We start from the raw sequence: 27,860 nt of genomic DNA, 5'->3' as shown, positions 1-27,860 counted from the left end.
CTTAGGTGCTTCCTCCCAAGAACATCCATGGACCCTGGCATCTGAAAAACGGAACATAGTATAGAGCCAGATTAGATACAAGGATGATGTGTGAAGAATGTGTACAAAATTGCACAGTATGAAGGCATCAGAAAAGGGCCACACGAAGCCAAAAAATGACAAGGAACAATTTTGTTGCCATAAAAACATACTTATAAATGCAATAAAAACATAATTCACTTTTCCATGAAAGCGAGATAACACATCTGTAAAACTTTCACTTACGAAATGTGTTGCATTTTAGGTGTCATGCACGACATAAGGAATTTTAACCTGCCTCTTGCTACGTGGCGTGCAAGGCATGGGCTTTGTCAAGCTGTGACGACAGCTCACCGCCAAACTATATCTCAGCTTGCGGAAAAATTTGACAATATGTCAGTTCAAAACGTGCACTGTCTTGTTCCCTTATTCCATCATCCTTTTGTCGATGTAACCATTCAGGTTATATCCACGATGTTACCTCTACATTTACCACTTGAATGCAACATAGTCACTGTACTTTAATTTGTCCATTGACTTATCTTACTCGATCCTCAGGGTAAAAGACAAAAAATGCTTAAAGTTGTTCTTTTTTTTCTAAAACTTCAGATATGGTACGGCTGCCTCTAGGGAGGTACACATCAGATTTCCTCGAGGTAAAGCTTTGATCAGGAGGCAACGGTACATAAACCAATTTAGGCAGTCTTAAGCCAGCAGGTGTGGAAGTGGAAGGCATTAGAAGCAGCTCATTCAACTGGACAACTCCGGCAGATCCGTGCGTCACTCTGGAGGAAAGAACTTGTGACCAGCACACGGTGTACAACACATGTACTGATAGATTTGCGCCTTACTTTCTTCACGTCTGAACGAGCTGCACAGATTACAAAAATATTCTCAATTTACATAAATAACTATACCAGGTGTTTTCTCCAGTACACTGTTACAAGCACTGTTTTGCAGATAATTTGCAGTGCTTCAGAACACTGTGAAATATTTAATGGTAGCATGGCTTGAAAGTCTATTCAATTAACACCATATCTCACTATCTCACACATTGCTTAGAGTTCCGAAATTCGGTGCCTTTGGATTTGCAAACAGAATAAAAGGCACCTGGTTTGATAACAGCACTAGCATGAATAATAAATGTTCAAAAATGTTCAGACATTGAAAAATCTATGAAGCATATCAACTAAAATGTGAATTGCTGAGCGAGCTAGTTATTAAAGTTCTAGCAAAAAAAAACCTGCGAAAACTGAGACACAAGACCAGAACAAGTCACGCACACTTTTGCTGGACTTACAAATGATTTATTTTTGGCTCATCCACGTACTTGAAGCATTTTCTCCAACAAGCACACATGCAAATGAAAAATCATATGCGCTCATCTTTCCATACCAGGTAAAAAGTGCCACTCTTTCCCTATGCTAAGGAGAGATAGCTCGCTTAGGCAGGACCGCTCATTGCTTCTGATTAAAAATGCTTCAAGCAGTTCTTGCTCGGGCCTGGACTTCCCCCTGCTAGTAATGCTCGTGCTGCGAAACAAAGGTAAGCATTTGCTGCAGTTCTGAAATATAACTCAAGGTTGCTTCCTGTGCCCACACGCAATGTGTTTCCTGCGGCGTGCATTCAAGCATTGCCCAGTCTGCCCGATGCCTACTTTCCCACAGCACATGAGCACTTGATACACAAACCTCGCCGAACACTTTGTGAACATCGTTTGGTGGTTGGTCTAGCGGGTTTCTTTTTCACAGCCAGAGATGCGGCCGCAAAGACCAGACAGCTCATGAGGAGGTGAAAACACCATGTTTAACACCAAATTTTCTAACACTGTTTTTCAGCCTATAGAAAATTTTTATGGAAGTACGCGATCACCTTAATGACTCTTGTCCCGTACTTCTATAAAAAGAACATGAGTATATTCACCGATGTGTCAGAGCAATAAAATTTCAGTTGTTAGCCAGCTCCTGGGTCTCGTCTCCCCTTTTTGCGTCCTCCGCGAAGTTTGCGCTGTTTTCGTGTGTTCTATAAAAATTTCCAGGGGTTGAAAACAGTGTCAAAAAATATTGGTACCAACTTGTTTTCAGCCACCTCCAAGCTATCTGGTCTTTGCACGCGCATCTTTTATTTATTTATTTATTTACATTTCCGCAGCGCCATGCAGGCATAATTGCAGGGGGAAATACATACATAAACAATCAATCGTACAGCATGTGCCAACTTTTTGTGAAGGATAGGAAAGAATGGATGGCAGAGGATGAAAAAGAGGGTCAACAGAGCATTCACATCAGTCAATTGGTCGGGAAAGGACAGGAAGAGGAAAAGCAGGAAAACAGCAGATGAACATGGGTGCACATCACAGTTCCGACAACAGTGCTCGGAACTTTTCTTCGGACTCGCATTGAACAATGCTATGAGGCAGCTTATTCCATTCATTTATGGCGTGCGGAAAGAAAGAGTGTTTGAACATGTTAGTACGGCATTTTATTTCACGTATTTTCCAGTCGTGGTCGCGCCTTCTGGATACAAAATGAGGGGGCAGCAGATAAGTTTCGGGGTTAATAGCAGGATTTTTTAAATAAATGCGGCAAAAGAATTCTAATTTTATTTGTAAACGGAGCTCCTCCAACGAGTCCCAGTTTAGCTCTTGCTTAATACTGTTGCTTCGATAATTAAAAGAATATTTATTGGTAACAAACCGCGCCGCACGATTCTGAATCCGTTCCAACATGCCACAAAAGGTTACTACGCGAGGGTCCCATACTGCGCAGGCGTACTCCATAATTGGCCTGATGTTAGTGAAGTATAAAAGTTCCTTAACCTTCTGAGGAGCGTCCCGAAAATTCCTTTTTAAAAAATTTAGGATTCTAGATGCCTTTGCCGATATATATTCAGTCTGCTTTCTCCATGTCAGGTCAGCTGAAAAATAAACCCAGAGATATTTAAAATCTGTTATTTTTGATAAAAGCTCCGACTCTGCAAGAGAACGAGCCTGGAAGAACAACCACCAAACAAAGTTCACAATGTGTGCAATGTGGGTCATGTATTCAATCCCCATGTCCAATGGGAAACAATACATCAGGCAGACTGGGCAAAGCCTGAATGAACGCCTCAGACGACACGGCAACAAGTTGCAAGAAGGCACAGGTAGCAACCTTGCTTTGCATGTGAAGGACTATAGCAAATGCTCGCCTCTGTTTCACTATGCGAGCATTACTCGCAGGGGGAAGTCCAGGCACGAGCAAGAACTGCTTGAGACACTTATAAAAATTGTTTAAAAAAAAATGAGAGCAGTCCTGGATAAGCATCACAGAGAAAGAGTGGTGCGATTTACCGGGAATGAAATGATGACTGGACCTAATTTTTTCTTGCTACATTAAATCAGCTGTAAGTATGGCAGTAGTGTGTGTGTACCCTCTCGTTGACTTGAGTGCTGCTATTCGCTGGTTTTTTGCTGGAACACGAACAGAAATGTAACAAATTTGGTACGCATCGAAAGTGATGATGCGTGATAGGAATAGCGTCATCTTTCTGTGCTAAGAGCTGCCGAGTTATCAGATTACTCACTACTGCATAAACCAGAAATCACTGAAAGAAAAGATTCCAGTCCTGTACCTTGTATTGAGGAACCCTATACAAACCCAAATAACCATGGAAGTTATATAGAGGTCAGGTTATCTTTTTCGTACGCAGAAAAAGTACTTGATTTTCAGTAAAGCATACTATTTGAATAAATTTTTTACTGGTCCTAAAATTCCAACCTGTATCGAAAGGGTCCTTCCCATAATTTCATACTCATTTACCTGTGCAAACATTCCGTAGTGAGAGGGCAGCCGGGCGGATAACCGGTCTTGAAAACAAGAAAGTCTCCGAGAAGGTGTCCCACTGCCTTGTGCAGACTGCGTGGCTCTGCAGATGCACTCCTCTCTGAAAACTGCAAGTGCAACTAGGTGGATGTCGTCCACACCTGAGCCTGCATGGGAACAAAATTAGCAGCACCTAATAGTACTGAGTTAAAATCTTTCTTGCTTAATTTCAAGACTAACTCAGACAACGCATACGGTAAGCTTGGTGCCGTAGGCTATCAGAGATTACACTCGGTTCTCCCTTAAGGTGACAGGGCAGCGAAGGCTCTCGGCGTGGTCTAGCCTGACCTTTTTGCTTTCAAACATGTATTGGGTTAATATACCGAAATCGTCACATACTTGCCCCCAAAATTATCATGTTAAATTATAATCCATTGGTTTCCTCCACACTGAACTACTGCCATTTAATCTGGTCTACTACAATACATGGAAATTTGCTAAGGCTTCGCAAGTTGCAGAAGGGGCTTCTTAGAATAATAGAATGTTGGTATTTTTACTCTCAAACACAGCACCTTTTTGACAAGTGCAATGTTATCCCAGTTACCGAATTGTTCGACTACATTTTGTGCGCTTCATTTAAAAACGAAAAAATAAATAAGAGCCCATTTTTAAAATAATTAGCGACCTTGCAGGAAACACTACAGCCCACCAGACAGGTAACACTGAGCCCTTGAAAGTAAGAACTTACAAATCAACCTATGCTTCAAAGACACTACAGGACGACTTGCCCAGGTTACTAAACAGATTCCATCAAGAACACGTACACCTTGAAGATATAACATATTTTTAGCACTTCAACAGTATTTTAAAACATTGTAGGCTGCTTTATTTCCTTTTCAGCCCTCCATGTTTGTCTAGTCCGATATTTCCCAATTGTGTGTCTTGTTAGTTTCCGTCTTCTCTTCCCTTGTTTCAAATGACAATGTGTGTTTTATTCATTTTTCTTTGCATTCTTACCTCTCCATCACTGTATATGTATTGTTATTATTTCTGCTGGATAACTGAAACTGCATTTGTGATTGTTCCTTTGGTTGACTGCTCCGTCACTGTGTATCTCTTCTTGGTTTTCTACTGCATCAGAAAAACAGTAATTTCGGAATTGTCTCCTCTTCCACAATTCTACCGCATTCATGTCTGTTACATTTACTTCAGGAAAGAGAATTTCCAATTGTGAACATCTATTGTACTTTTCTCCTCTTAACAAAAAAAAATGCCGCTCTAACGCTGTTTAGTGTAAGGGGGGGCCTGTGGCTCTGTGAAGCTGTCTTACAATGACAGCTTTTACTGCCGGCCTCCTGAGCCCTTTATATGACACAAATAAAAGGATCATTATTATTATTATTCCTAGCAAAATGCTGGTTCTACAAAATCGGGGCCCGCTTTCCCGAAGCTCACAAAGCTCGCTGCAGGCACACACCGGACCTCGGAGTGATCACGCCAAACTGCGGCCACTGGAGCATGAAGATATAGAACAATCAGCGGGCCAACCGCCGCCGCCTCGCTCGGCTGCAGCGTGAGGAGCCGGAGCTGCAGGGCAGTTCCGGACAGATGAATAGAAATAGGCGCGGCAGAGCGAGCGCGTAAAGGGTAAAGGCACGCTCTGATGTCCCCGCAAAAGACGGAGGGAGAGGCGGAATCCAAAAGCGGAATACGCACCAAAGGAGCACTATGGGGTGCAGAGCTCTGGCGCATACTGGAATATAGCTGTCGATCTGAAGATCCAACTCCACGCAACCTGATTTGGGCTCCCGGTCACCAGGGACTCCAGGGAAACGAACAGGCCGATCAGGCCGCCCGCGCACTCTCTCCCCGGGCTATCTCCCTGTCCTTGGAAGGGCACTCCCAATCAGACAATCTGGCCATTACATTCAAACAAATCACCGATTACTACAAGGAGGAGCACCGGCGCTACCCGGCCCCTTGTAAGGGTCTGGATCGCGCTGACGAGCGCCTCCTCATCAAAATTCTCACTAACACTGTACTGTGCCCGGCGGTGCTTAAACATTTCAATACATCCTTTGATGGCACGTGCCAGTTCTGTGGGGAGGTGTCTGACACCTTCCACATGGTTTGGGCGTGTCAATCCAACCCATCTATCCCCCCCAACCCCAACCCCACCAGAGAGGACTGGGAGGCGGCCCTGCTCGGCTGTCAAGATCTAAAGAGCCAAAAGGCCTTGGTTCAACGGACGCGGGCGGCGTTGCTTGCCAATGGGGCCCCGGAATAGGGGCTCCACCTAGTACTGTGAGGGGAAAGGGCCAATAGGGTCCTACCCCAATCACCTTTCTGTAAAAAATCTAATTGCCCATAAATGTTTTTCACCACCACCTCAAAGCACATATCTTAAAGCAGACTGCACGAAAGCCCGAAAGCACGTTGTTTACAACAGCCACAAGCTCGCGATCGCCTCGCATTGCAACGGGCTCGACTGTTCCCTTCACCTAGGTGAACAATAGGGTGCCTCGATGCGCGCGCCCTCTCCGAGCGGGGGAGAGGGCGCGCGCATCGAGGCACCTTAGTGAACAAGCTGTGACGTTCCGTGCGTGAGCTACCAGGGCCCATATCTTCGGCGGAATCTTTTGCCCCCAGCGGCGGCAAAGCCACTGAAGGGGTACGGTCCGCGTTCGGCGGCGCCGCGTTGACGGAGCCCCCAGCGGCGGCAAGCCACTGAAGGGGTACAATGGTACAAAGGCGCCGGCGGGAGGGAAAGCCAGCCCAATTAGGCTGCCTGGCCGTACAAGGACACAGGAGAGGCTGACAACCCGACAAGAGAAGAAAGCTGCCGGCGGGAGACAAACGACATTCCAACGAGGGAGGTCGGGGGGCTGCAGGCGCCGCCGTGGAAAGGAGGAAGAAAGAAACATTCCAGTCGGGAAGACAGGAGATCGGGCGTGGCCGGCGGAGCATTACATCATTTTGTTTAAACTGAGCCATACGGTGTCTTCTTGCCTCTCCTTCCCGTGTGGACCTGCGCATTATGTGGGGTCGTCACACTGGTGTCAGAAGTGGGGTCTCAAAAGCAAATGTCCTCTGAATGCTGCGACATTCATGACTTCAAAATTGTAATCAAAGGGGAATCACGGGACTGATTGTGGGACTTTGACCCCCATTTGAGAGGCTTGAGGCACCGGAAGGCTGGAGCGAAAAAAAAATGTCTAACTGACGGAGCTCCCACTCCACAGCCGTCGCTCGGAGCAAGCATGCTGGCATTAGGAAGCGTCATTCCGACGTTCACGGGAGATAAGACAGGGGTTCCAGTCTGCGATTTCTTTTCCATGCTAGAAGAGATTGGGAAAATGGGGGGATGGTCCGATGCTCAAATGCTGGGAATGGCGAGGTGTAAGATGGCAGGAGCTGCTCATGATTTTGCTTGGCGAGACGAAAAAGTAAAATCCACAAAATCATTTGCGGAATTTAAGAAGCTCGCGTTCGAGCATTTCGACACTGAACCACGTCATGTGCGGGTACAGAGGTTCCGTGACGCCGGACAGATGGTAGGGGAGGACGTGCGAACGTTTGCGTCGCGGCTTCAGCGCCTAGCGCGCGATACGCTGAGTAGGGAGGAGGAAGGAGACCAGCTAAAGAAGAAATACGCGGAGGAACTACTTAAAGAGGAAATGACCGCTTTGTTTGTGGCTGGTCTGCAAGACCCCGTGCGCCGGTTCGTGCTCTCGCGCAAGCCGAGCAATTTCGACCAAGCCGTGGCGGCCGCATTGGATGAGGAACGAAATGAGGCGCTAACGGCGGCCGCAGCGAGAGTTCGCGTCATAGAGAGAGCGGTGCCCAACCCTGAGGTTTCTCTCTTGACAGAGCGGTTAGATCGCTTAGAGCAGCTGCTATCTCAGCAGGTGGAACGCCAGGTTGAAGCGGGCGCTCAACGGCGCCCATTCGCTGGAAACCGGAGACCGCCACAAAGCTACAGGCGCGGTATGCGAGATTTCGAAGAAATCGCGTGCTTCGCGTGCCATGGTCGCGGACACATCGCAAGGTTCTGCCCAAACGTGCGCCGTGGGGAGCCACAAAGAGAAGCAGGCGAGACACGCCCTAAGCAAGCCTACAGCGAGGCTCCAGATACAGGGACAAAAAACTAGGTTGTCCTCCCCATCCTGATGAGTGTGGGGAGGGAGCAGTGGGTAATGAGGTGGTGGTGGTTTGTGTGGCCGACGAGGCATGCCCTGTTGTGCGTTGCAAGTTAAATGGTTGTTGCATGGAATTGTTGATAGACACGGGGTCAAAGGTGACCTTGCTTAAGGAAAGCAGCTTTCACTTGGCAGTAGCGACGACGACCTGGGTGCATCACCTCACGCTGTTTCTGCCGTTTTTACGCAGATTGACTGCGAAAGTACAACGAGTGGCTACGGAAGGATCGGCTGAATACACGTGCGCCTACGCCCATCGGAACGACGCCCACCAGAACGACGCTCAAGCGGACGATAGCGTTGCGACCAGCAGCGTTTCCTATCGACACCAGAGGCCGTGACGTCACCTGTCTCTTGCTGTAAAAAGAAGCCTACGATGCTGCCGGCTTTCACTTGGCAGTAGCGACGACGACCTGGGTGCATCACCTCACGCTGTTTCTGCCGTTTTTACGCAGGTTAGTGCAGTGTATGTTGTACGGTGTATTCCTTTTTCATACTCTACCGTCGCTGCTGCCAAGTGACTAGGGCTGTTTTTCCTGTGTAAAGATGGCAAAAGAAATTGCCAAAATCAAAGACGAAATCTACGCGAAGCTCAAAGATGATCTCAGGCAGGAATTTAAAACGGCCCGAGAGGCCTATGAAAGGGATTTGCGTAATGAAATGCGCGATCTGAAGTCTGAGCAGAAAAGCATGACAACGAGTCTTGAGTTTGCTTATGAAGAAATTGAATCACTGAAGAAAAAACTCGATGCGGAAGTAGCAAAGAATGCTAAACTTGCCACAGAAAACCAGGCAACTCTTGAGAGATGTGTGGCTCTTGAAAAGAAAAATGCTGACCTTGAAAAGCAGCTCGTTCACATTGAACAATACTCCAGGAATGCAAACATTGAGATCCAGGGTGTTTCAAAAACAGAAGATGAAAACATCACTGCCATTGTATCAAAAATTGGTGATGTCATCAAAGAACCAATCTCTGCAGACGATATCGAGGTTTGCCATCGGGTTCCGATCCGAAACAGTGACAAAACAAATAAAATTGTACAATTTAAGTCTAGAGTGAAACGTGACATCACACTAAAGAAAGGAAAGAAAGCTCGCTTCACCAACCGCGACATTGGACTGGATAATGACAATCCGATATATGTGAATGAGCACTTATGCCCCAGTCTGAAGAAGCTTCTAAGTATGGCAATAAAGCGTAAGAAGGAACACAAATGGAAGTCAGTGTGGACACAAAACGGAAAAATCCTTGCAAGGCAGTCCGATGGTTCTGAGATTGTACCCATTGCCCAAGAAGACGATCTTGCTAAGATATTTTCAGTACCACCTCATAGCCAATCACCCTAAGAAAACAAAAAATTGACAATGGAATATTACAATTTTGTTTTACCTCAAGCAGTTCCCTCTCCCTCTGCATCGTATACTTCAGCTCTGCACATTAATGCACGCTCCGCACCCGGAAAGCATGATAACATATCTCCTAAGTCAGTTTTCTTTTTCATATAACATAATAATGTTGACCGAGACATGGTATTATGATGAGGGCGACATACTTCATTTTGACAATTATAAGAGTTTTGTCATGAATCGCACTAACCGCAAAGGGGGTGGTGTTGCAATTTACGTTGAACCTACTCGGGATTACGAACTTCTCTCTGAATATTGTATTATTACGCCAGACTATGAAATCCTAACTTTAAAGCAGAACCTTGAGCTGTTGTTTACCGCCCTCCACAGGGCAATTTAAGGGAGTTCATGAATTTTTTTGAAAACTTCTTGCAGTTTGTTTCCGATGGCAATTTTACGCTGATTTGTGGCGGTGATTTCAACACAGACGTTTGCAGTGATAGCTCGAATGCACAAGACTTTAACAACACTGTTTATTCAACTGGCTTTATTAACATAATTACATCGGCCACAAGAGTGACGGTTTCTTCTTCCACTTCTCTTGACCTTTTTATTACAAATATTGAAAACACCATTTCTCATGCCGGAACAATCGCGTTTGATATTAGTGATCACTGTCCAATCTTTATGTTCTACTGTAACCGACTTGGGCAGAGAACCTACAGACGAGACATAGTTACAGTTCAGTCCCTCTCTGAAGAGGCTCTCCTTTCTTTCGAAAGAGATATTGGTGCGCAGGACTGGTCAGTTATATATACAATTACTGATGTAAATGAAGCATATTTAAAATTCATGGAACTTTTTGTAAAACTATACACAATGCACTTCCCTTTTAGAACTTTCAAGCCATCGAAAAGAGTTAGGAAACCATGGATCACACCATACCTTCTCGGGATGATTAAAAAGAAAAATAAACTTTTCCATGCTTTCTTACGAACTCGGTTCCTGGCAACGTTAACAGAATTTAAGTCTTATAGAAATAGAGTAAATAAAGAACTTAGGCGCGCAAAAACTGCGTATTATGAACACCTGTTCTTTGATATCGTTAGCAAAAAACCACAAGTTGCATGGAAGGTGATAAATAATGTTTTAGGTCGCCAAAATAAACATGTTATTCCTGACAGAATAGTACACAATAACCGCGAGCTTATTGGTAAAGAACTGGCTGATCATTTCAATAAAGTGTTAGTCGATACTGCCGCAGAAGACAGCTGCCTTCCTCCTGTCCAGCCTACCGACAATAGCCCTGTAGAGAGTTTTGCTCTCCATTTAATAACTGAACATGAAATTTACAGCACATTTATGAATCTAAAGAACAGCAAAGCCCTGGATATAGATAACTTACAGATTACGCCCGTAAAACACGTTTTGCAGCATATTGTCCCGGTACTCGCATACATATTCAACCTTGTTATAGAAAAAGGTGTATTTCCTACTGCCATGAAGAGGTCTAGGGTATCCATCGTATATAAAAGCGGGGATAAAAATGATGCGAGAAACTACAGACCAATATCTGTAATACCTGTTTTTTCAAAGGGTTTGGAAAAAATAATCTCTGTACGATTAACCAAGTTTTTGGACACGCGTAACTTGCTCTCAGATAACCAGTTTGGATTTCGAAGGGGACGATCAACCGAATCTGCACTTCTATCACTTAAAGAATTTGTGTTGCAAAATATTGATCAAAAACTCTTTACACTTGGTCTCTTTATTGACTACAGTAAGGCTTTCGATTCTCTTGATCACAACATTTTAATATTTAAGCTCACACATTATGGCATTCGTGGCAAATCTCTTGAATTACTTCGGTCATACTTAAAAAATAGGACTCAGTGCGTTCACCTTGGCAATCATAAATCTTCACCTCTACCAATATTAACTGGTGTACCACAAGGTAGCATCTTGGGCCCATTACTTTTCATCATCTATATAAACGATATTGCCCATATTGACGGGGGGGGCTAAATTTATCGTGTACGCAGATGACAGCAGTATTTTGCTATCAGGCAGTGATGTTAATACTCTTATATCAAAGGGTAATAATATTCTTGAAAAATTAATATTTTGGTCACGATCAAATAAGATGAAGATCAACCCCTCAAAAACCAAAGCAGTTATTTTTCGCGCTAGAAATAAGTTAGTTAAAATTGAGCAAGATATCCGCTGCGAAGGCCAAATTATTGAGATTGTTGAAGAAATCAAGATACTTGGCATAACATTTAGTTCTCATCTTATGTGGGACTCTCACATAGATAACCTCTGCAAAAAGCTTTCAACAGTTACAGGGGCATTATCACGTTGCCGTTCTTTTCTACCAACAAAAATAAAACTACAAGTCTACAATGCCTTGTTTGCCTCCTACACTAACTATTGCAATTTAGTTTGGTTGACTACATCACAAAGAAATGTCCAGAGGATATACGTACTCCAGAAAAAAAATATTCGTAACATCGCCAATATAGACTTCCTGTCGTCAACAGCAGAATATTTTCAGTCCTACAATATAATTAGCATCAAACGTGCTTACGAGTTTCGAGTCCTGCGATCATTTTATTTAGCAATTGATTCTTTCAGGCATTTCCTTAAGTCATTAGCCTCTTTAGAACTCAATAAAAACACTCATACACGGAACACTGATCCATGGTTCATACCTCGTTTCCGCACAAATTATAAAGTGCAAACACTTCAGCATAATCTTCCAGTCATTCTAAATAAATACAAACACATAACTAGGCCAACACTAAAACAGTTACTTGACCAATTCTTGTCCACATAGCTGTACCTTTATTTACAAATTATACCAGATGTGCACAAGTGTACTCATTTTAGCTATAATTGTATAATGTTGTTTCGAGATTGTGTGTATTATGTGCCTTTTCCTAGATATATTACCGGTTAACTATTTGATGGATAGTTTGTTCATGCTATTATTTGCTTAGCCTTAATGTCTTATTTTTTTGTATGCCACATAATTGTATTTCTAAAACAATATGTGTAAATTTCCTTTGAAGTTATAATCGATACTTCGTTAATACTGTTTTCTGTAAAACTGGTGCCAAGCTCTAAAATGTCATTCTTGTTAATGTACGTTCTTGTTAATGTATATTTTTCTACTCAGCCATTATCCATGTTTGTAGTCATATATTGTGTGTTAAACATATTTTATTCTTCTTTCAATATTCTGCATCATAAGGTCATCACCTACTGCCTCGTTGGTGGTTTTATAGGCCTTTGTCAAGCTGTCAGGAACAGCTTTTTGCCTATGAATCCGCCAGAATCTTTCTGGAAAATAAAATGAAAAACAAATGAAACACGCTTCGAAGGAAAGGGGATCGCGAGGTGTTGGAAGCGTCTGGTGGTATGGCAACCAAATTTGTAGGCATAACGGGGGATCCTCTTGGCATAAGTGGGCTCTACCGGTTACACTTCACTCTCGGCGGAATTGCATTGGAGCACCCCTGCTACGTATGCCCGGACACGGTGTCTCTGCCAAACGGAGTGTCAGGTATATTAGGGCAGGATTTTTTGAGAAAAGGGAAGGTAGTAGTCTCATTCTCTGAATAAGAAGTTAATGCGGGGGGCTCAAAAGTTCCGTTTTTGAACAGGAGCAGGGCTGAGGTTCGCAGTACCGATATTGACACCCGTCAAACAGTGGGATCATTAGAGAAGGTGTATTCGCGGGTTGCCGTAAAGCTGGTCGATGAGGCGGTCGTCCTTCCGTGGTCGGAGCACATTTTGTACGCTTATGTGCCTGCAGATGTAGAGAGCGACGCCGTGGGAGTGCTTGAACCGGTCGACTCTCTTAGTAATGGCCTGAAGGCGGCCGCGTGCCTCGTGACTGTTAATGACGCCCACAGAGTGCCCCTACGGGTGGTTAACTGTAGCCAGCAGCCACTGAGCCTTCCCAAGAACAAAACATTGGCTTCCTTCACCTCTGCGATAGAGAAACATGAGCCCACCGATACGGTACTCGCAACTGTAGAGCATGCTAGTCCTTCGGCTCCTCCAAATGCGTTGTTCGATCTTTCCCACGTAAAATCCAGGGAGAGGGAGGCTCTGGCTGGTTTGCTGAACGACTACTCAGAGGTATTCGCCGCGTCCAACCTGGATTTGGGCTGCTGTGGCGTTATAAAGCACAGGATAGAAACCGGCACTTCATCGCCCGTTTACCAACGTGCGTACAGGATTCCTTACTCCCAACGTGAGGAGATGGAGCGGCAGGTGCAGGACCTTATTGATCGCGGCATTGTCGAACACTCAAAGTCACCATGGGGAGCACCGGCACTATTGGTGGAAAAGCCAGATGGCTCGTATCGATTGGTGGTGGACTGCCGCAAACTAAATGCCGTAACTCGCATCGATCCATACCCCATTCCCAATATACAGGAGACGCTTTCTCAGCTGGGCTCTGCCAGGTACTTCACGGTAGTGGACATGGCGGCGGGATTCTGGCAGATAGCAATGGATCCGGCAGATGCTGAGAAAACGGCATTCAACACGCCCTCAGGGCACTATGAATGGAAAAGAATGCCGATGGGTCTGGTCAACAGCCCTGCTGTCTGGCAGAGAACCGCTGATGTTATCCTGGCGGGTCTTCTGGGGAAGCTGTGCTTCGTGTATATGGATGACATAATCATATACAGTGACAGTTTTGAGAACCACATGCGCGATATTGAGCAGGTTTTGGTGCGACTAAGAGGAGCTGGTCTCAAGCTGAAGCCTTCTAAGTGCCAATTCCTCAAAAACGAGGTGAAATACCTCGGGCACGTTGTTTCAGCTGACGGCGTGCGACCGGACCCTGAGAAACTAAGGTGTGTCTCGGATTTTCCATCCCCGACTAGTGTCCGCCAGGTCCGGCAGTTTCTCGGCCTGATCGGTTACTACCGAAGGCACATAGAGGAGTTCGCCAAGCTCGCTAAGCCGCTCACTGCCTTAACAGCCAAAAATGTCGCCTTTCGCTGGTGCAAGAACGAGGAGGATGCTTTTGGGGCCCTGAAGAGGAAGCTAATGAGTGCACCGCTGTTGCGCCACCCGGATTTTAATTTGCCCTTCGTTTTGGCCACAGATGCGTCAAAGTTCGCAGTTGGTACTGTGTTATCTCAGGTTATCGAGGGCAAAGAACATCCCGTGGCTTTTGCTAGCCGACAGCTGAGCCCCACAGAGCAGAAGTACGGAGCTACAGAAAGGGAGTGCCTCGCCGTTGTCTGGCCAGTAAAGCACTTCAGATGCTACCTTTACGGCCGCCAATTCAAGCTAGTCACAGACTGCCATCCTCTGAAATGGGTGATGAGTGTCAGGGACCCTAGCTCGCGACTCGCTAGATGGAATCTACAGCTGCAGGAATACTGCTTTGAGGTGGAGCACAAGTCAGGAAAGACACATCTGAATGCTGATGCGCTCAGCCGTACAGCTGCCGTGTCAGCTATAGATGAGTTTGTCCCCGTAGTCGACCCCGCCGAATTACGCACAGAGCAGTGCAAAGATCCTGGCCTGAAGCGAATAATCGAAAGCTTAGAGGGCGCGGCGTGGCGTGGCGTTTTTCTTCAGTTGCTAAAATCCTATCTTCGATACCGCCGCCAGCAAGTTGTTATCAATAATAATTTGTCTGATGTACGAGCAGTTCACGCAGGAGTACCTCAGGGAAGTATTTTGGGGCCTCTGCTGTTTTCTTTTTACATCAATGATCTGGTAAACATTGACAACACAGCAAAATTCATCATATACGCTGATGATACCAGCATACTTTTAATAGGGTCTGATGCCGAGCTTCTTATCTCACGCGCAAATGTACTTCTAAATAAACTACATTCCTGGAGTACCGTTAATTCGCTTGCCATAAACAACAGTAAGACAAAAGCTGTTTTTTTCAGGCCGAAAAACCGAAACATAGACACGCAGGCCATACTCCATCTCGGCACTGCAGATATTCAGATAGCGTCGCAAGTTAAATGTCTTGGTGTTCTGTTCGAAAAAAACATGTCCTGGAATGCTCACATAGATGCAGTTGCAACTAAAGTTTGTCGCATTACAGGGATCCTGTGCAAATTGCGATATTTTGCTCCTGTTTGCATTAAACGCCTTATTTTCAGTGCCCTTTTTACTTCACATATTAACTACTGTCACCTAGTGTGGGGTACAACTACTTTGTCAAATATTACTAAACTTCACCTCCTACAAAAAAAGGCAATTCGTATAGTTGCAAACGCTGCATACGATAGTCTCTTCAGGGAACTAAACATTATCACACTTCCTGACATTTATGAAACAATGCTCCTTAAGCGTTATTCTAACGGAATTAAACAGAATACGATACAGAAACAGAATACAGAATACGATACAGAATACGATACAGAAACAGAATACAGAATACGATACAGAATACGATACAGAAACAGAAAACGCTGCATACGATAGTCATACTGCACCTCTCTTCAGGGAACTAAACATTATCACACTTCCTGACATTTATGAAACAATGCTCCTTAAGCGTTATTCTAACGGAATTAAACAGAATAAAAACATTCTAGGCGGCATAGCAAACCTGACACCTAAACGAAAAACACGAAATACCCGCAGTACTGAACTGTGGGAAATACCTCGAGCACGCACTAACTATGGATACCAGATGCTACATAATATGCTCCCGTCGCTTCTAAACAAACGAGTTGTTTCATAGCCACAATACTGTTTTTTTTTGTAAATATATCATAGCCACAATAATTGCACTTTCTAACCTTTTTCTGTATTGCACCGTACATTGTATACTTCATTAAACACTCTACTAATCTTGTAATTGTTTTGCTTATGTCTTGATTTTGTGCCACATCCTCCCATGTCTGATGCGTTGTGTTTTTATTCTAGTTTTGTTGCCAATGCCGTGATTTTTAGGGGCCGTGAACCCCGTCAAGCCCAGTTAGAGGCTTTTTGTTTCACGGTCCTCAGCATCTGTAATGTTGATGTTGGAATAAAATGATGATGATGATGATCTCACCCCGAACAGCTAGGTTATTTCATTGGCAAAGACGGCACCCTGTGTCGGCGCACGAGGCCAACCAGGAAAGGGAGACCAGAGAAAACCGCTTGGGAGAGAGTCGTCATACCTCGGTCGTGGACAGAAAGGGTTCTTCGCGCGTTCCACGATGCGCCGTGCGCCGGTCATTTTGGCGTAGCGAAGACACGCAGGCGCGTCGAGCGTTTGTACTTTTGGAGTGGCATGCGACAGAATGTTAGAGACTACTGTGCGAAGTGTCATTCCTGTCTGGAAAGAAAAACACCCAAGGGACGCAGGCCAGCACCAATTCAGCCGTTCCCTGAGGTTTCGGCTCCTTTCGAGCGGACAGGTATGGATATAATGGGCCCATTGCCCACGACCACTTCTGGAAACAGGTACATTTTAGTATTTGTCGATCACCTTTCAAAATACGCGGAAGCGGTAGCACTCCCAGATCAGAAAGCAGACACGGTTGCAAGAGCATTTGTCGAACAGATCGTGCACCGACATGGATCTCCGAGGCAACTCTTCACAGATCGGGGAACGAACTTCGTGTCGCAGCTAATGAGGAGAGTTTGCGAGCTGCTTAAGATCACTAAGAAGCAGACAACACCGTACCATCCGGCTTGCAACGGCGCGGTGGAGCGACTGAACCAAACCGTGGCCGGGTTCCTGTCGCATTTTGTTTCGCGCGACCAGCGGGACTGGGACTTGTGGCTCCCGTATGCAATGTTTGCCTACAATTCCGCAGCACACGAGAGCACGGGCGAATTGCCATTCTTTCTTCTCTACGGCCGAGACCCGGACCAGCCTAGTGAAGTGCCAGAGGGCCCCCGTCGCTTGCAAGTGGCGAGGGACATCGCAAAGGAGGCCTTAAAGAAAGCGGCGAAGCGCAGGAAGGAGGTGCACGATCGCGGTGCTAGAGACGCGCCGTTTGATGTGGGGGACAGCGTGTACATCGAAAACTGCCAAAGACAGATTGGGTTGGCTCGTAAGTTCCAGACGAGGTGGAGAGGACCGTGCGAGGTTGTCGAGAAGCTTTCTCCGGTAAACTTCAGGGTCCGAGACGTGAACCGCCGCTTGATAAGGATACACGCAAATCGCCTCAAGTCGGCACCGGTGAGGGGGAAAGCGCAGATTTTGATGGGGACCGAAGTGAAGCGGAGCGCGCAGATTGTTCGCAAGAAACGCCCTCTCCTGCATTTGTTCGGCAAGCGCCAGAGGTTACGGCAGGAATGCCACCGGATTTACTTCATGCATTGCTGGAAGAAGGAGCGCGCGAGGTTGCCGCGCAGATAACGCCAAGAGAGGCTCCTGCCACGAGCCCTCGCGAGTCTCAAAGCAGACAAGGGGTCACAGAATTACTTGGTACGACTCATGAACGCCGATATCCGCTTCGAAATCGGAAAGCTAAGTCGGACTAATGGCGTAAACAGAGCGGAGTTGGGGACTGGTTAAGACTGTGTAATGCTGCAGCTCATAACATTGCTATGTGCTTATGTGTTAAGATATCGGAGTTGCTAGTTAAGCCTTTCTGTCATTAAGTAACACTTTTACACAGGATGCAGAACATGCCCGACTTCCTTTCGTTATCTATATATTTTTTTGTCTGTGCCGTGATTGTGCTGGAAGTGGGAGCTCCTTTGTAACTGTGGTAAATTTATTTCGTCCAGTTTGGACTAGCAAGGAGAGGCTTGGGTGCTGAGTTTCATGTTTGTCTGTGAAAGAAGATCAGTGCTGCCCCTGGAGACGCCAGTTATGACAGCTGCGGCATATGGTGCAGTGCAGTGGTGTTGTGTGCAGCGAAAAGTGTTTTGTCGGACGGAATGCGCGAGGCGATTCAGAAAAAGAAGGGGAGCTGCCTGGACTCAAATGTTCGGAGAACATTCTTCTGGAGGGTGAGCGAGTGTGACGTTCCGTGCGTGAGCTACCAGGGCCCATATCTTCGGCGGAATCTTTTGCCCCCAGCGGCGGCAAAGCCACTGAAGGGGTACGGTCCGCGTTCGGCGGCGCCGCGTTGACGGAGCCCCCAGCGGCGGCAAGCCACTGAAGGGGTACAATGGTACAAAGGCGCCGGCGGGAGGGAAAGCCAGCCCAATTAGGCTGCCTGGCCGTACAAGGACACAGGAGAGGCTGACAACCCGACAAGAGAAGAAAGCTGCCGGCGGGAGACAAACGACATTCCAACGAGGGAGGTCGGGGGGCCGCAGGCGCCGCCGTGGAAAGGAGGAAGAAAGAAACATTCCAGTCGGGAAGACAGGAGATCGGGCGTGGCCGGCGGAGCAGATATAGCTGGCGAGTGCGGACGAAAGGCACGCGGAGGACGACATCGTTCACGAAAAAGGGTCCTTGAGCGCCGAAGCCGGACGGCGCGCGGTTTCTGCCAGCCACCGACGGATCGCAACTCCGGAGCCCCTCCATCGCCCCCATGACGGCGTCGCCACGTAAGCTCGGACACCCCAGCCTCTGATGTACCATGTATAATTATTGATTACATCATTTTGTTTAAACTGAGCCATACGGTGTCTTCTTGCCTCTCCGTCCCGTGTGGACCTGCGCATTATGTGGGGTCGTCACAAAGCATACAAAGCGGCCTCTCGCGTTAGAAAGGAGTGGGCTCACGAGGAACGCACAGAAGAGAGTCTGCAGTGATGGTAACCATTGTGCAGGAAAGCGGGCGAGCACAGAGCGAGACGAATCCACGACGGGCCCGAGGCGAAAAACGTACTACGCCGGCCGCCACGGCGTGCACCCCACGGCGGGTCGAACGAGACTCTCCGCGCCTGTGTCATACACAACGTAACGAAATGAAAATGTAAGCGAACATAGTAAATATGCAGTACACCTACCGTAATCAGGCACAGTTTGTTTGTGATTGCAGCCGCTGCCATGAACCCAAGCCTCGCCGTCGAGGGCCTCGCGATAGGCCACTGGTCGTATGACGTTCCAAACGGCAGCCTATCAGAGGGCCGCACATTTTGTTCATTTTTTTACCCTCGCCGATACTCTACCCTCACCCCTTGATTAACGCTGAAGGCAGCGTCTTCTCCGAATGACGCTGAGGCACCGTCAAACCCGGGTTCGAACCCGACCGAGCGAGCCGCGTTTCGATGGAGGCGAAACGCAAAAGGCGCCCATGTGCTGTGCGATATCTGCACGTTAAAGATCCCCAGGTGCTCGAACTTATTACGGAGACCTCGACTACAACACCTCTTTCTCTCTTTCTTCTTTCGTTCTTACCTTCCTCCCTTCCCTTGGGGCGCAGATGTCCGCCGAGATACGCGAGAGAGATAGTCCGCCATTTCCTTTCCTCAAAAAGCAATTAGCCAATTTCGCCGCCAAAGTGACGGCTGTTTTTTACAGTGCGCACGCTGTACAGCGTCATTTCAGCCGGTTATGAAACATCGTTTTTTGTTTCCAAAAACTATCTGCAGTTTAGAAAAAATTTTATTTACATATGTACACATGCCAAGGTTACCAGATACAATCACATTTACAAGAACACATGACATTAAGCATGTAAGGCGAGCCAATTAAAGAGGTACCATAAACATTTCTAAGTAACTAACAGGAATGGGCAATGTAAAATAGAAATGCATATATACCGATTGACAGAAGAGCGAAAAAGCGATAATTAGACATTGAAACATTGAAAAGGAGACCTTAGCGCCAGTTTGGCCTCAAAACCAAGACAAGACGACCGTTATTTACAGAAATAAATGGGCATGACCATTGTCGGAGAAACTCTTCCTCACCCAAGAAAAAGAGTTCCTCGGACAAAAAACTGATCAGCTCCCGTCGGAGACGGCCGAGAATTGGCCACACAGCGCGGTGTCGAAAGCCACTAGCGACCGCGGCGCATCGACTGCGCCATAAACTAAAAAGACCTGCAACTATTAACAGGCGAGCAAAACGGCCGCTGGGGAAGCGGCCGCGGGAGACGAAGCACGAAATGCCCTGCCGACGAAATCCCGCATGAACCGCGCGCCAAAAGACACGCGCTACAACACAGGTGACTGTAGCGTGGCGATTAGATTCCGGGAGCGGGCAATTCGGACAGGTACTGGAGCGTAACACACCCCACCGCTCTAACCGATCACAAGTATGGAGCACTGCCCAGCCAAGTTTCCAGACAAAGTCACGTAGATGATCTGCGAGAGGTGTCAACGCTAAACGCGCGCACTGAACGCGGCGCATAGGTGAGCGGCGAGACGCCGGCACAACAGGTAACAATAGCGTGCCCATAATGTCCACCACACGGTCTGCAACGATGTTGACAGCTGGTGCTACTGCTCTTACATGTCTGTAAAAGGCCACTGATGAAGCGTAGAAAGCGGTAGGTTGCTCTGACTGGTAACAGGGGCCGCCGGATCCAAAAAGCGTAAAGAAGGGCACAAAAAGTACCGAGCCAGGATTCGCGCCGGAGGCGCGTTTCCTAGCAGGATACGCAAAATACTCTTCAACGCTAACAGCGAGGACGTGACGGACAAATTTGGAAAGGCAAACCCTCCTCTCTCCCGTGGTTGTCCAAGAACAGCACGGGCCACAAGCTCGGTTCCGCCTGACCAAAAGAACGAAAAAACTGTAGTCTGCACTCGCCTTATGACACGGAGGGGTGGTTTAACAGTGTAGCACAGGTACCAGAAGGCACCGAACATGACGGACTGAACCAGGTAGCGCTTCTCAAGCAGAGGCAAATCGAATGACTGCGCCCTTCGCACACGAGCTGTAATGTCTTCGACGACCGAAGACCACACACCATTCCATATTCCAGCACAGTCGTAAGTCACACCTAAAACGCGCATCTGCGCGCACCACTACAAAGGTATTGAAGATGTAATACGAGTCTGGGTAGACCCCACAAAAAAGTAACAACTCTTCGAGTAATTAAGAGCAGCGCCAGACAAGGAGGCGTACTCATGGAAAACATTTAGAGTTTCAAGCAGGCTGTGTTCATCAGCTAAGTACAGAGTGATGTCGTCTGCATAAGCAGTGACGCGTACCGTTTCGCTGCCTGGCAAAGCCAGACCTCTAATAAAGGAGTGGCGATTGACTGCCAAGAGGAAAGGCTCTAATGCTAAGACAAACAAAAGGGAGGAGAGCGGACAACCTTGACGGACGCCGCGGCGAACATCAAATGCGGTACTTTCCCGGCCATCGAGGAACAGAGTGCTTGAAATATCTCTGTACATCTCTTTAATGAGAAGCACGAAAGAAGGTGGGAAGCCGAAAGCATCCAGCATCCCGTAAATGTACTCGTGCTCTAAGAAGTCGAACGCCTTTTCCTGATCAAGGGAAACAAGAAGACCCTGTGCGCGCAGTCGTAAAGTATACGCTAGGATGTCTCGCGTTACAGAAGATAAACTATGTATTTCACGACCTGGGATGGAGCAAACCTGGTGGCAGGAAATAAGTGACGGGAGGAGAGCTCGTAGACGACGAACGAGTAATTTTGCTAATACTTTGTAATCTGAATTTAGGCGCCAATCTGCCGGACATGTCGACATAGGAGACTTTTTAGGAATAAGGAGAATGCGGCCTCTTTTGAATGATTCAGGAAATACGTGCTGAGTAAAGCATATTTTTAATACTTCCGAGAAAATAGGGCCCACAATATCCCAAAATTCTAAATAGAACTCCACAGGAAGGCCGTCTGGACCAGGCGCTGAGCCTCGTTTCATGGAGTCCAACGCCTCCTTGATTTCATCTGTTGTTGGCACCGCCGCCGCGGTGGCTCAGTGGCTATGGTGCTCGGCTGCTGTCCCGAAAGACGCGGGTTCGATCCCGGCCGCGGCGGTTGAATTTCTTTGGAGGAGAAATTCGAGGCCCGTGTACTGTGCGATGTCAGTGCACGTTAAAGAACCCCAGGTGGTCGAAATTTCCGGAGCCCTCCACTACGGCGTCTCTCATAGCCTTAGTCGCTTTGGGACGTTAAACCCCATAAACTAACTAACTGTTGTTGGCACAGCCATAAGGCCGTCATGGAGTTCAGTGGAAACCTGCGGCAAGCCTGCTAAAAATGGGGCTGCGGAAACGACATTGCGATCAACTAGAATGACCGACTGAGCAATACCCCTGAAATGGCTAAAAAACGCACTGAAATTCCTGCCACCTGGTTGGGACGTAGCCCCGGCGGAAGATGTAAACGCAGGGGCACCTTGAGTGTACAACAGCTCTTGGCGGCCCAACCGAAGCACCTCGGGATGAGCAGCTGGACTGCGTCGACAACGCCATGCAGCCGCTGTCAAAGAGGAGGCACGTAAAAGACGCTGTAGGCGCTCCGAAAGCTCCTCTCTCCATGCGCACATAAGCGACGAAGGCGACGGGGTGCGTTGAGCAATACGTAGCTTCGCCGTCACCACACGCACCTCATCTGACACGTGAGCCCTAAGGGCTCGACCAGATGCGGCGCAATGGTGACGCCACTGCTCCTTCAGACGGTCCCAGTCACCAGGCACCGCCCCAAAAACCGAAAAACGCAAGGCCCGTGTGAACCCGTCTTTAGTGCTGGCGTCGTGAAGTATGCGTACATCCAACCGCCATGGTCTATGAGGTGATACTGCAGGCGCCGGAACCTTAAGTGATAGAAGAAAAGGGCGGTGGTCTGATATGTGCATCGGCGAGGATGGCAGCGTCAGTACATTAGCTACACACACTGACCGCGAAAGGCTCGCCGGAACGTACGCCTTGTCTAGCCTACTCGACGATAACCCGCGACGCCAAGTCCACACAAAGACGTTGCCATAGAGGAGCTCATACCCGTCCGTGAGCATGAAATGGTTCACTAAGCGGCGCAACTCACACGCATTCCAGCCTGGCCTACCCCTACCAGGGCCTTGCACATCGGCGACCGTATCGAGCACGCAGTTGAAATCGCCCAACATCAGAAGATTACGCCCTCCAAGAAAATACACATCTAAATCTTTAAAGAATGCGTTTGCCAAATTGGAATGCGCAGGCGCATAAATACAAAGAATTCTCAGGCGAAGTGCGTTAAACGTGCAGTCGAACGCCAACACGCGTCCAAGCGCATCGTAGATAACATGATGATCGCGCAAAAGTGAGCGGTTCAAAACAAGAACGCCAACGCCGCTAGAACGCGTGCTGGCGTACGAAAAGAAGGCATCGACGCCAAACCTATTTGAATTTCAACATGTCACTGAGACGAAAAAAATTGGTTTCTTGCAGGCAGACGATATCGCAACCCGAGGAACGAGCGAATGCGACCACCGTTGCCTGCTTCAAAACACTGCGGAACCCCTGCACGTTAAGAGTAATAATTTGAAGGTTAGTCATTTTGGAAATAAAAAATGAAACCTGAACAGCCGCGATGCTTAGGCAATACAAAGCGCGCCGCGAACGGCGCTAAACCAGCTCACTTTTGCGGAGGGTCGGACCAGAGGAGGCACGAGGCCTCCTTGGCCGACCAGCAGAATTGTCCGAGTCCGTAGTCGACGCATGTGGACGCTTTAAGCTCTAACTTAAAGCGACCATCTAAATATCCGACGACTGTTCGCTAGAAGTGCTAGCGCTGATCCTTGATGTAGAAGGGGACGGCGACTGCACAGGGTCAGCGTCTGGAGATGATCTTGGCTCCCGTACAAGCGATGACGAAGACGGCGACGGCGGCGTCGGGTCCTCCTCAGGCGTGATGACAGTCTCGTCAATGACGAGGTTGACTGAAGAGGCTGAGGACGTCAAGCTGCTGTCGTCACCGTCGACCTCAGCTATGTCGGCGTCCCTGCTCAAAACCGCAACGCTGGCCGCGGGCTCTAGCGCGGGCTCTGAGGGTGGCACGTTCTCAGCCTCATATTTTTCCAGGGACACAGTAGGCTCGGCCCCTGTGTCATCAGGGACGCTCGGAGAGACTGAGGCTGACGCAGCAGGAACCTTTACTGTCTGCTCGCTTGGTGCAGCACTGGACGCATCAACAGCAGACTCCGGCTCTTCAACGCAGTTACGCTGGGACGCAGCGGAAGCACCCGTAACGGCGGCGGTGTTGGATCCGCCGGTCTCCTTGATGGCTTCAACCGCTCCCTGAGCGGCCTGCGGGGGCGCAGGGCGGGCCGCAGCCTCCGAGTACGAGGGCTTGATAGCGCACGCCACAGTAGCGTGCGGATCACCACAACGAAGACATGGGAGCACGCAACCCTGGCCTTGGTGCCCAAAGACCCCACAGCGGGCGCAGAAAGGAGCCGTGCACTGTGCCCTGAAGTGCGCAGTGGACCCGCAACGCCGGCAAACCCGCTGCATGCCCTTGTAGTCACACGTCACGCGGTGGCCCGCGACCTTGATGTAGTTGGGTACGGGTGACTCTGGCTTCATTTCCATTCGCACGTAGCGGGTCCCGGTGGTGACAGTGGGACGCGATCCCATGACGCCGCGACTAATGTGCAGCACCTTGCCAAAAGCGGAGAGAGCCTTGGCAAGGGCGTCACTGGGTACACGTGCGGGCAGAAAAGGAACAGTCACCTGGGTCACCTGCGGGCTCAGGGGAACGATGGCGACGCGTACCTTGCCGATGGTGAGGCAGGAAGCTTCAACTATTTTAGCCATGGCGGCTTCACTTTTCACAGTGACTTGGTAGTTGCGTCCACCAAAGTGCTGGACGCAGTACACTTCCTCCAATCCAACTACGGAGGCTGTCGCATCGACGACATCCTCCGGACTAGCCGCCTCAGGGACGACAACATCAAAGGCCAGAGCCTTTGTAGGTGGCTGGCTCGCCATAATGAGGCGCCCGCCAGCCGAAGGACACCTTAACAAAAGAGTACGTCGAAAGGTCACACACCGGCGACCGACGCAAGCCGGCGGCCGGAACACACACCGAAGCCGATCACTTCCTTTCTACAGCTTATCACGGTTGCAATCTACCAAGACGATTAGAAAAAATTTTATTTACATATGTACACATGCCAAGATTACCAGGTACAGTGACATTTTCAAGAACACATGACAATAAGCATGTAAGGCGAGCCAATTAAACAGCTACCATAAACATCTCTAACTAATATGAATTGCTCGTGGGCGATGTAAAACAGAATAGAATACCTATTGACACCAGGGTGAAAAGGCAATAATTTGACATTGAAATATTTAAAAAGACACCTTAGCGCCAGTTAGGCCTAAAAACCAGGGCAAGACGACTATTATTCACAGAAATGAATGGGCATGACCATTGCCGGAGGAACTCTTCCTCACCCAAGAAAAAGAGTTCCTCGGACAAAAAACTGATGAGCTCCCGTCGGAGACGGCCGAGAATCGGCCACACAGCGCGGCGTCGAAAGCCACCAGCGACCGCGGCGCATCGACTGCGCTATAAACTAAAAAGACCCGCAACAATTAACAGGCGAGCAAAACGGCCGCTGGGGAATCGGCCGCGGGAGACGAAGTACGAAATGCCCTGCCCACGGAATCCCGCATGAACCGCGCGCCAAAAGACACGCGCTACCACGCAGGTGACTGTAGCGTGGCGATTAGATTCCGGGAGTGGGCAATTCGGACAGATACTGGAGCGTAAAACACCCCATCGCTCTAACCGATCACAAGTAGGGAGCACTGCCCAGCCAAGTTTCCAGACAACGTCGCGTAGATGGTCTGGGAGAGGTGTCGACGCTAAGCGCGCCCACTGAACGCGGCGCATAAGTGAGCGGCGAGCCGCCGGCACAACAGGCAACAATAGCGAGCCCATAATGTCCACCACACGGTCTGCGACGATGTTGACATCAGGTGCTACTGCTGTTACATGCCTGTAAAAGGCCACTGACGAGGCATAGAAAGCGGAAGGTTGCTCTGAATGAGGTCCATGATTAACAGGGGCCGCGGGATCCAAAAAGCGCAAAGAAGGGCCCAAAAAGTACCGAGTCAGGGTTCGCGCCGGAGACGCGTTTCCTAGCAGGATAGGCAAAATACCCTTTAAAGCTAACAGCGAGGACGTAACAGACAAATTTGGAAAGGCAAAACCTCCTCTCTCCCTTGGTTGTCCAAGAACAGCACGAGCCACAAGCTCGGTACCGCCTGACCAAAAAAAAGAAAAAACTGTAGTCTGCACCCGCCTTATGACACGGAGGGGTGGTTTAACAGTATAGCAAAGGTACCAGAAGGCACCGAGAATGACTGACTGAACCAGGTAGCGCCTCTCAAGCAGAGGCAGGTCGAATGTCTGCGCCCTTCGCACACGAGCTGTAATGTCGTTGACGACCGAAGACCACACACCATCCCATATTCCAGCACAGTCGTAGGTCACACCTAAAATGCGCATCTGCGCGCACCACTGCAAAGGTATTGCAGATGAAATACGAGTCTGGGTAGACCCCACAAAAAAGTAACAACTCTTCGAGTAATTAAGAGCAGCTCCAGACAAGGAGGCGTACTCACGAAAAACATTTAGAGTTTCAAGCAAGCTGCGTTCATCAGCTAAGTACAGAGTGATGTCATCTGCATAAGCAGTGACGCGTACCGCTTCGCTCCCAGGCAAAGCCAAACCTCTAATAAGGGAGTGGCGATTCACTGCCAAGAGGAAAGGCTCTAATGCTAAGACAAACAAAAGGGGGGAGAGCGGACAACCTTGACGGACGCCACGGCGAACATCAAACGCGGTACTTTCCCGGCCATCGAGGAACAGAGTGCTTGAAATATCTCTGTACATCTCTTTAATGAGAAGCACGAAAGAAGCTGGGAAACCGAAAGCATCCAGCGTCCCGTAAATATACTCGTGCTCTAAAAAGTCGAACGCCTTCTCTTGATCAAGGGAAACAAGAAGACCCTGTGCGCGCCGCCGTAAAGTATACGTTAGGATGTCTCGCGTTACAGAAGATAAACTATGTATTTCACGGCCTGGGATGGAGCAAACCTGGTGGCAGGAAATAAGCAACGGGAGGAGAGACCGCAGACGACGAACGAGTAATTTTGCTAGTACTTTGTAATCTGAATTTAGTAGCGTGATAGGGCTCCAATCTGCCGGACATGTCGAGAAAGGAGACTTTTTAGGAATTAGGACAATGCGGCCTCTTTTGAATGATTCAGGGAAAACTTGCTGAGTGAAGCATAATTTTAGCACTTCCGAGAAAATGGGGCCTACAATATCCCAGAATTGTAAATAGAACTCCACAGGAAGGCCGTCTGGTCCAGGTGCTGAGCCTCGTTTCATGGAGTCCAACGCCTCCTTGATTTCCCTTGTTGTTGGCAGAGCCATAAGGCCGTCATGGAGTTCAGTGGAAACCTGAGGCAAGCCTGCTAAAAATGGGTTTGCGGAAACTACATTGCGATCAAGTAGAAGGAGCGACTGAGCAATACTCCTGAAATGGTTATAAAACGCACTGAAATTCCTGCCACCTGGTTGGGACATAGCCCCTGCGGTAGGTGCAAAGGCAGGGGCACCTTGAGGGGTCAACAGCTCTTGACGCGCAAAGCGAAGTACCTCGGGATGAGCAGTTGGACTGC

General features: G+C 48.2%; 1 protein-coding gene across 1 annotated transcript; it reads right to left on the bottom strand.

Annotated features, from left to right (window-relative positions):
• Window positions 1-25,181, bottom strand: LOC149326123 (uncharacterized). Its single transcript, XM_089565127.1, has 3 exons — window positions 23,798-25,181; window positions 3,819-3,988; window positions 1-41 (listed from the first exon to the last, which is right to left on the bottom strand). The coding sequence occupies exon 1, from the start codon at window positions 25,146-25,148 to the stop codon at window positions 23,913-23,915; it is 1,236 nt and encodes a 411-aa protein (XP_089421253.1). The 5' UTR covers window positions 25,149-25,181; the 3' UTR covers window positions 1-41; window positions 3,819-3,988; window positions 23,798-23,912.
• Window positions 25,182-27,860: the final 2,679 nt, after the last annotated feature.

Source organism: Amblyomma mixtum, chromosome 10 (genome assembly GCF_055824585.1).
Source record: "Amblyomma mixtum isolate Tamu chromosome 10, ASM5582458v1, whole genome shotgun sequence".
Classification (NCBI taxonomy): Eukaryota; Metazoa; Arthropoda; class Arachnida; order Ixodida; family Ixodidae; genus Amblyomma; species Amblyomma mixtum.
The sequence above is the reverse complement of the archived record's forward strand: the minus strand, read 5'-3'. Positions and strand labels throughout refer to the sequence as shown.

Coding starts and splice junctions, on each gene's coding strand:
- LOC149326123 (XM_089565127.1), bottom strand. CDS start 25,148: ATGGCGAGCCAGCCACCTACAAAGGCTCTGGCCTTTGATGTTGTCGTC.